The sequence below is a fragment of the Danio aesculapii genome, chromosome 4, assembly GCF_903798145.1.
Source record: "Danio aesculapii chromosome 4, fDanAes4.1, whole genome shotgun sequence".
NCBI lineage: Eukaryota > Metazoa > Chordata > Actinopteri > Cypriniformes > Danionidae > Danio > Danio aesculapii.
In genome coordinates, this window is record NC_079438.1 from 55,133,546 (window position 1) to 55,143,942 (window position 10,397).

At 36.4% G+C, this 10,397-nt stretch overlaps 1 protein-coding gene across 4 annotated transcripts in view; it reads left to right on the plus strand.

Moving 5' to 3' along the window:
- tbc1d30 (TBC1 domain family, member 30) overlaps window positions 1–10,076 on the plus strand; it is a 26,186-nt gene extending 16,110 nt beyond the window's left edge. For 2 of the 4 annotated variants that reach the window (XM_056456151.1, XM_056456153.1), the window contains 8 exons: window positions 666–834; window positions 908–1,076; window positions 1,287–1,392; window positions 1,546–1,652; window positions 2,529–2,668; window positions 4,724–4,930; window positions 6,774–6,839; window positions 7,470–10,076. In XM_056456151.1, coding sequence (XP_056312126.1) covers window positions 666–834; window positions 908–1,076; window positions 1,287–1,392; window positions 1,546–1,652; window positions 2,529–2,668; window positions 4,724–4,930; window positions 6,774–6,839; window positions 7,470–8,749 — 2,244 coding nt within the window. In that variant the 3' untranslated portion in view covers window positions 8,750–10,076. The remainder of the gene's footprint in view (window positions 1–665; window positions 835–907; window positions 1,077–1,286; window positions 1,393–1,545; window positions 1,653–2,528; window positions 2,669–4,723; window positions 4,931–6,773; window positions 6,840–7,469) is intronic. The other 2 variants (XM_056456152.1, XM_056456154.1) reach the window with 1 other exon arrangement.
- Window positions 10,077–10,397: the final 321 nt, after the last annotated feature.

The following is a 10,397-nucleotide window of genomic DNA, read 5'->3' on the forward strand; positions in this document are numbered from 1 at the left end:
AGTTAGCGATTATATGTATGCGTTAATTAAAACAAACTGCAACACTTTTTAGTACTGAGTACTTTAACATTTTCATTTCATCCATTACATTTTCATTTTCTATGTTAGTTGCTTTTGTCTATTTTATGTATATATTGTTTTCAGAATTCTCATTATATTTTCAGTTGATTTAGTTTAGTTATTTCCAAATAGAATTGTAATCAATTTAATGTACAACAGTTGAGCGTTCATCCACTTTATATGACCCTTCAGTTTAAATCAGGGATGGGCAAACTCGATCCTGGAGGGCCGGTGTCCCTGCATAGTTTTGCTCCAACCCTAATCAAACACACCTGCTTGTAGCTTTCTAGTGATCTTAAAGACACTAATTAGGGTGTTCAGGTGTGTTTGATTAGTGTTGGAGCAAAACTCTGCAGGGACACCGGCCCTCCAGGATCGAGTTTGCCCATGCCTGGTTTAAATAAACAAAATGCTTTAATCTTAATAAAAATTAATAGATGACCAAACACCATTTTATTTTATTTGCATAATTATTTTAATTGCATTTTTGTTTGCTTTAATTTGCATTCATTTAATTAGAATTTTTATTTTATTTGCATTTTAATTTAATTAAATTTAATTTTACCATTATTAAAAATCAACCATTAACTAATGTTGTGGTACAGGTGATGATCTATTTGATCGATAAGGTGCTTCCGGACAGTTACTTCGCCAATAACCTGCGAGCACTTTCAGTGGACATGGCCGTGTTCAGAGACCTGCTGCGGCTGAAGCTTCCAGAACTTTCTCAACACCTCCACCACCTTCAAAAAGTGGCCAATCGGGAAGCTGGAGGTGTGTAGAAACCCTGCATTAAACATGAATGTGAACAATGTCTTTGATTATAATAAACTTTATTGTGTTTCAGGCAGCTACGAGCCTCCGCTCACCAACGTCTTCACCATGCAGTGGTTTCTGACTATGTTTGCCACGTGTTTGCCTCATCACACCGTGCTGAAGATCTGGGATTCAGTCTTTTTTGAGGGGTCAGAAATGCTGCTGCGCGTCGCTCTGGCCATTTGGGCCAAACTGGGAGAGTAGGTTAAATAAAAATACCATTCATACCAATGATAACTTTATTCCAGCTACATATAATCAACTAGAATCAAGTCCTTAAAGTAAACCGAACATTATTGTGCTTATTTAGCACATTATTTACTAGTAGTATTCTAGAAAACAATGTGATCATGTGTTAAACATGACCAATGTCAAGCTTATGAAATGTTCTGGATCTTTCTCTTTGTCAGGCGTATTGAGGAGTGTCAGACGGCAGATGAGTTTTACAGTATTATGGGCTGCCTGACGCAAGAAATGCTGGAACACAAACTCATCGACTCCAATGAACTCATGCAGGTAAAACCATGAATAATTCACTTATATAAGAGCCTTGTTGTGTAGATAAATCAAGTATAAAATCTTTAATGTTGCAGAATTGAGTGTTTGAAAATGCAAAGAGCGTCTTCAAGTAGTTTATCCGGCTGCTTTGTTTTTGTTTTTCGCTGACAGACGGTTTACTCCATGGCTCCGTTCCCATTCCCACAGCTGGCTGAGCTCAGGGAGAAATACACCTATAACATCACACCGTTCCCTGCGCCGGTCAGAGCCAACAGCAGGTACGAGAGATGAACACACTCGATACACACAGTACACATGCAGAGATCATAAACGTCTATCTATCTATCTATCTATCTATCTATCTATCTATCTATCTATCTATCTATCTATCTATCTATCTATCTATCTATCTATCTATCTATCTATCTATCTATCTATCTATCTATCTATCTATCTATCTATCTATCTATCTATCTATCTATCCATCCTCATATCCATCCATCCATCCTCATATCTATCCATCTATCGATCTTCATATCCATCCATCCATCCATCTCTCATCCTATCCATCCATCCATCCATCCATCAATCTTTATATCCATCCATCTCTCATCCCATCCATCCATCTCTCATCCTATCTATCTATCCATCCATCCATCCATCCATCCATCTCTCATCCTGTCCATCCATCCATCCATCCATCCATCCATCCATCCATCCATCTTTCATCCTGTCTCTCCATCCATCCATCCATTTATCCATCCATCCATCCATCCTCATATCCATCCATCCATCCATTCATCAATCTTTATATCCATCCATCTCTCATCCTGTCCATCTATCCATCCATCCATCTCTCATCCCATCCATCCATTTCTCATCCTATCCATCCATCCATCCATCCATCCATCCATCCATCCATCCATCTCTCATCCCATCCATCCATTTCTCATCCCATCCATCCATCCATCCATCCATCCATCCATCCATCCATCCATCCATCCATCCATCCATCCATCCTTCATCCTGTCCATCCATCCATTTATCCATCCATCCATCCATCCATCTTTCATCCTGTCCATCCATCCATCCATTTATCCATCCATCCATCTTTATTTTATTTCACGCATAATCATTTTATTTCCTGACTATAGTCTAGCTCTCCATGGATGGGAGAGTGATGATGATGCTGACATGGATGATGAAGACTCTATCGTCACCGCTCTGGGCTGTCTGGGCCCACTAGGTGGCCTTCTAGCCCCTGAGATCCAAAGATACCAAAGGCACCTCAAAGGTCTGTGTTTGATTTTATTTCATAAGCCAAAAGCTAATAGAAAATAATAGTAATAAATCATTCTATGAGGTCACAAACATCACTCCTGCTCCATGATTTATGTCCTGCTAAACCAAAAGATGTTTGATTTTCTTAATGCTTTATTGGCTGAAACCATATTGGCCTTGTCAAAGGAAGGCTGTAATGCAAACATGAGCTCAATGTCGCTCACTCTGCCAACTTAAACCTGCCAAATCCTCCACAATCCTGTCTGAATCGGCCCTCAGATGGATTTAATCCTCCAAGCATTTGTCAACTCTTGTTTTATTCAAGGTAGTCGTTCCAGCTGCCTTTAAAGGAGACATATTATACTCTTTTTACTATTGTAAAGATATATTTTGAATAAATTTGCATAGTAAATTTTGCAATATAGAATTATATGTAGCTTTACATTTTATTTCGTTATAAAAAATTATATAACTTGTATAATAATGTTTTAGTATAATAGATTAACTTTCTACACTAATTGTATATTTTATTTGTAATATTTTATTTTATGTATTGCATTTTTGCCTTATTTTATTTATTAACATTTAAAAAATTGTTATAAATAAAAATTATGTGTATAAATATAACTGGTTGTGGAATTTGAGATTGGTGTATGTCTAAAAATTATAATGGTAACTACATTAGCACCCACATCAATGCACGATGAGTGTGTACAGTATTAATATATATATATATATATAATAATATATAATATATATATATATATCAGTGTCAGAATGTCTCAAAATACTCCACAAATCATTTATAATATCTATATTAAATTCACCTCTATTTGGGTGTGAGCAAAAGAAAACACCTTTATTATGTATGTCCCTTTAAATGCAAATGAGCTGCGGAAGAGGGTGTGGCTTTTACACTACATTTTCTCTTGTTTTATTGTGTATGGAGTGTCAAAATATAAAGTCTGCCAAATATATATATATATATATCTCAATCAGATTTTTCCAAGATTACATGCTGTATCGGGTCCCTGATACATCTTCTATCTATATATCTATATATATATATATATCTATATATATATATATATATATAGAGAGAGAGAGAGAGAGAGAGAGAGAGAGATATAGATATATATATATATATACTGTATATATATATAGATATATATATAGAGAGATAGATAGATAGATAGATAGATAGATAGATAGATAGATAGATAGATAGATAGATAGATAGATAGATAGATAGATAGATAGATAGATAGATAGATAGATAGATAGAAGATGCATCAGGGACCCGATATAGCATGTAAACTTGGAAAAAATCTGATTTTCATAATACATTCCTCTTTAGTTATAATTTAGATCAGTCTATTTGCTTGTTTTATGTTTAATGTAAATGTTTGTGTAGTAATTTCAGTAATATTCTTGAATAATATGCAAATGTTTATTTGATTAATTTACAATACAGTTTGTAAAAGTAATATTTTCTGTCTTTTAGTAGATATATTATATAAGAGGCTTACTTTTGTTCACCAAAACAAGTGGTTCTAATTGGATTTGCATTGTAAACCTTAAATATAAGCTACAGTTTGTTTTATGCTTTTAGTTACTGTACTCTCAAAAACATTCCCCATAAATCTGGAAATCTTGTACAAAATTCTGCAAAAAATATCAGCAGATTCTGCCTGGTCCTGGTTATAATCTTCAGTTTCTGTACAAATGAATAAATGAAAGATTTGGAAATGATCCGATGCAGCCATTACCGAAATTACCCAGTAAAAGTGTCCAATATTCTTACGCTGATTTTCATCTGGAGTGTTTTAAGTTTTTAGTTACTATTTTCTCAAAATCATTCTGCATAAATCCAGAGATTTTGTACAAAATTCTGTACAGAAATACCCAAAATAAATCAGCAGATTCTGTCTGGTCCTGGTTATAACCTTTAGTTTCAGTACAAATGAATAAATGGAAGATTTGGAAACAATCCGACGCAAATTTCACATTAAAAGTGTCCAATATTCTAACGCTGAGTTTCATCTGGAGTGTTTTTTTGGCTGTGCAGATCAGAGAGCGGAGCAGAGCTGTAATGGCAGTAATATGGCAGAGCTCAGTCCCGGGGCGGTTGGCGCAGGACGAGCCGAACACCAGGCTGCCATCAACAGCATGATGCTGGAGCGCATGAGCACCGACATCAGCGCCCTGAAGAAACAGTACTCTCGCATCAAACAGAAACAACAGCAGCAGGCCGGACTACTCTACATTCATACAGGTACAAGCATCATGCTGGTATTATGAGCTGAAAGTCTGATGTAATGATGATAAAAGCAGTGCATTTGAATTGTTTTTAGATGTTAAAATAATTGTAAAATATATATATATATATATATATATATATATATATATATATATATATATATATATATATATATATATATATATATATATATATATATATATATATATATATATATATATATATATATATATATATATATATATAGATAGATAGATAGATAGATAGATAGATAGATAGATAGATAGATAGATAGATAGATAGATAGATAGATAGATAGATAGATAGATAGATAGATAGACAAGACATATTTTTAATATATTTGCATTGTATATTTTCCAATATATCTTTATATATAGCATGTACATCTTTAATACGTTTGTTTTATTATACAATATTTAATAGCTTTTTAAATTCTAAAATATTTAATCAGATCATAGATTTACAATGTACATTAATGGTGTATTTTATTTGCCATATTTTAGTTCATGCATTGTATTTTATTTAATAACATTTTATTTTAAATACAAAAAACAAAACAATAAAACAGTTATAAATAAAAATGATCTGTATTAATAACTTGCCTGCATGTCTAAAAACTATAATGGTAACTACAGTGGTCCCTCACTATAACGCGGTTCCCCTTTCGCGGTTTCGCTGTTTTGAGGATTTTTTTATTTTTTATTTTTGTGCAATTTGACATGCTTTTTAAAAAAAAAAATTACAGCGGATCGTGTTCTGCGTGTTGATTGGTTGTAGACCACTGTCAATCAATCTCCTCCGTTTGTCCTTACAGTACAGAATGCATTCAGCTTGCCAAATTTACATAAATCCTTGATCGCTAGTAGTGTCAGTCCAAAAAGGATGCAAAAAGGGTTGTCCGCAGCAAGATCATCGTAAAGAGGGAGTGACACTGGATGCGCCGTGCAACGCAGCACCATGCAAACAAAGGTTTCAGGGTACGCACAGCGGTGGCTGTCTGCAGTGCCCAGCTACGACTCGGCACACTGTTCAAATTTCTGTCGCGCCACAGACAGTCGTGCTCAGAAATCGGAATAATTTCATTTTTAATAACATTTGAATGTGCACGTCCGTGTTTACCTCCAACTTTCATGTGCACAGCGCATCTGCTGTGACTTCCTTTAGGATGGAGTCTGCTTTAGCTTTGTGGATCAGTGGTTACTGAATAAAGAACATTATGCTGGACGCCAATATTATCCACACTGAAGCTGACAGCAATGAATGTTTGCTCTTGACAACAGGTTTTGATCTTTGGTTTAATTCTATAATACTGGACTTATTTTTCTACAAAAGTTTCAACTTTGAGTGTTTGAACAAGAAAGAAAAGTGTGAAAATGTATAGTGTGTAGTGAGGGGTTTTGCAGCCTTAAAACATCTATAATAATTGTAAAAATAAAGCTGTCTGTTTCGTAGGTTTCACCTATTGTGGGTTATGTTTAGAACGTAACTCCTGCGATAAATGAGAATAAATGATAAAACTGTATATTAACATCCACACCAATGCATGATGATGTTCTGTTTTGCACTAGGGATGTGCAGTATTAAAACAAATATATGTATTTATAGTATGATTTTCTTTTTCATTAATGTTAGTTAATATATTTTACTAAGTGTGTTTTGTTCGGCTATCAGTGTTTTTATTGTTGATCAACTAGAAGAAAAAAAAAAGAAATATATATATTAAAGTAGTTTCAATGTTAAATAGTTATTTTGTGTCATTATGACTTTAGTTGCGTTGTGTACGCTGCTGTTCTCTTAAATGTCATCTTTGGTGTGATAAATGTGACATTTTTCTCAGGACTTCCAGTGGAAGCTGAAACTATTGAGCCTCATCAATCCAGTAAACAGCAGATCCACCACACTGGTACAGATACTTATGGGTCAACTCATTATTATTATTATTATTATTATTAACTGTGGGTTTATTATGGATGTATAGTGTGGTGTGGGGTCTGCTGCTGTGTGATGCAATAAATGCATAATTCTGGTGATGGCTGAACTGATTAATCAAGATATTTCCGCATCCAGACTATGCTTTGCTGGGTTTTGGTACATGCTGAGGCTTCTTTATTATTGTTTGCAATTGTTAAAATGTTGAAACCTGTCATTTTGGAATAGCACGTCTAGAGAAAATGATTGAAAGTCAATTGAAATCATAAGTTCTATGTGTTTTATATATAAATATGTGTGTGCAATTACATAACCATATATTTTATTGTTTATTGTACTGTGAAATTAGTTATAACATAAATAATAATGCTAATTCATGCTAACAAGATGTTAATTGATGCTAGTAATGTGTTAATTCATGCTAAAACATTCTAACAGTATCCTTATTAATGCTAGCAACATGCTAATTCATGTTGAAAACATTCTAGCAACATGATTATTCATGTTAGCAATTCGTGCTAAAAACATGGTGACAGATTGAATCAAGTCAAACTTAAAGTTGGTCTGCAAATTTACTCATCTGGGTGTTATTGGTTCTTCACAGATAAGTGTCCAGCCACCAGTGTTCTTGCCTCCCAAATTGGTCCATCCCCAGTGGTCAATCACCTTCTCCTGGGCAGGAGACCCAGACCTGGTCAACGATCCTTGAAGAATGGTATGATCCATAACGGTGGATCTCCTCAAGGCCACTCAACGCCCCTTCAGGATCAGATGGTTCGGTCCAGACATCATTCGCCCTGGCGCACACATGTTCGAGCGCACCGGAGGAACATTGCCCGAGCGAGGGCTCAGCTCGGCTTTGATGACTCTCTGGAGGCGGAAGACGATCAGACAGATGAAAGCAAAACTGAAGGAGCATCTAAAGAGGGAGAGGAGACCAAATCCGAGGAAACAGACGAAGATAAAATGGAAAACACTGCAGCTGGAGGCTCAGATGTTTCTCAGCAAGAACTGCAGGAGATTGATAGTCAGCTGTCTTCTCTGGAACTGGACCCGGAATCTTCACCAGATCCGTCAACTCCAGAACCAGCTTTGGATCCAGATCCACAATCCGATCCAACTATTACTCCAGAACCACAGGCAGATCCCAATCCCGCTACTCCAGATCCTAATCCCACCACTCAAGATCCCAGTTCAACCATTAAAAATCCCAATTCCAGTATTCAAAATCCCAGTCCCACCATTCAAGATTCCAATCCCACCCTTCAAAATCCCAATTCCACCATTCAAGAATCCAGTCCCACCATTCAAGATTTCAATCCCACCCTTCAAAATCCCAATTCCACCATTCAAGAAACCAATCCCACCATTAAAGATTCCAATTCCACTATTCAAATTTCCAATTCCACCATTCAAAATCCCAATTCCATTGTTAAAAATCCCAACTCCACCATTCAAAATTCCAATCGCCCCTTTCAAAATCCCAATTCCACTGTTCAAAATCATAATCCCACCATTCAAGATCCCAATCCCACAGATCAAAATTCCAATTCCAGCATTCAAAATCCCAATTCCACCATTGAAGAAGCCAATCCCTCCACTCCATCTCCGGCTTCGCTCCTATCCACCCGCCGTCCCGGTTCCGACTCCTCCAGCTCCGAAAGTGGAAGTTCCTTCAGAAGGAGCGCTTCATCATTAGCAGGAGATCCTCCAAAAGCACAGCAGCAGATCTACTCTCCATTCCCTTGCATCAAAACACCCCGCAAGTCCACGGCTGCAAGAAACCTGGGTCTCTACGGCCCAACAGCCAGAACTCCAAATGTACACTTCCCACAGATGAGCAGAAGCATGAATCGTGTAGGAAACACCACAAAACGCCGGTGATGAGTTGTGGACTGCTAATAATAAAGAAGAGCACTTCTTGGGTTCCTCTTGATTTGGGTTTAAAATCCAGACTTGTGAAAGCACATGCATTTTGAAGTCTAATATGCTTCCAGATAGTTAAACACAGCAAAGAAAAAAAAAAGATTTTCACACTTGGTGTTTTTGTTGTTTTTCCTAATACATGTGTCTAAACCAGAGGTGCCCTAACTTGGTCCAGGAGGGCCGGTGTCCTAGATAGTTTAGCGCCAACTTCCTTCAACACACCTGCCTGGAAGATTCTATTATAACTAGGAAGAACTTCATTAGCCAGTTCAGCTGTGTTTAATTGGGGTTGGAGCCTAAATATGCAGAACACCGGCCCTCCAGGACTGAGTTTGGGCAACCCTGGTTGTAGTGTTTCTCAACCATGTTCCTGGTGGACCACTAGCACTGTACTTATTAGCACAGATTGAAAGACCTGTAATGGGTGTGACCGGCAAAGGAGACATCCAAAACATGCAGTGACATGGTGGTCCGCCAGGAACGTGGTTAGACACATTGCTCTAAACGTTCTTAAATCAAGATGGAGTTATACTTGATAAGCAAAATTGCAGCAAAACTTTTACACAAAAGGGATTGAATTTTGAGCGAAGAATATGCTAAAACGAAGCAGCAAAACTAGCAGAAGTGGCATTTCTCATGTCATTCAACGTCTTGAGTAAATCTGTTTTGAATAATGAATGCTTAGATATTAATATCGGAAAATTAGACAAAAATACCAAGCAAGAAAAGCTTTTTTAAGCATTGGAAACATGCCATCTAATGCTCTGATGAAGTTGATCACTTGATATTATGAAGGCTGTATTTTTTTATTTAAATGACACCCTAACAAAACATCTGGGAATAGACTCTATTGAATAAAGGCTTTGCGTCATTGAAAACATTTGTTTGCATGCTCAGATCACCAGTATTCACTACAATGCACTGTATATGTTTACGTAATTGCTCCAAAGCTGCATAATCACATTTATGTCAAATATCTGATGCTATATGACTGGGAAATGTTTTAACTCGGTCAAATGGCACTCATAAAACTTTCCATGTTCACTTGTTTCTGTTGTTATTGACCGTACCGGTATTAATTTTTCAGCTTGATCTCTCCTTGAGTCAATTATTCATTTGCTAACTCAATACAAGTTCCCCTCTGTTTGGATGTTTGTACTCAAAACACTCATGCGATTGAACATCCCTCTGAATGTTTCTCTCTGTAAATCTTTGGTGCTTATGAATGGCAAAGGATCACAGATGCCCGAAAGAGAATAAAAAACATGCAACTACGAAAAAAACACTTAAGTTTCCACTTATTGCAATCATTGCAAGCCCTTTAGTGTTTCCTTTTAGACTAACAATGCTGTATTAATTTCTAAGTGCATGCTTAAAGGTATAGGTCACCCAAAAATGAAAGATTTCTGTTGATTTACTGTGACTCGGGCCATGCTAGATGTAGTTCAGGTTATTGCAGAGTCAGATCATGCGCTTCATAACACCTCAGTGTATTTTTGGGATTTTGTTTTGCCTGTGTTTTTTATACCAGGTTGATTTTATGATTCATCACAGTTTTAGCTATTTTGTGATGTTTTGTTGAAGGGAAATAGTCGCCTACGTTTTC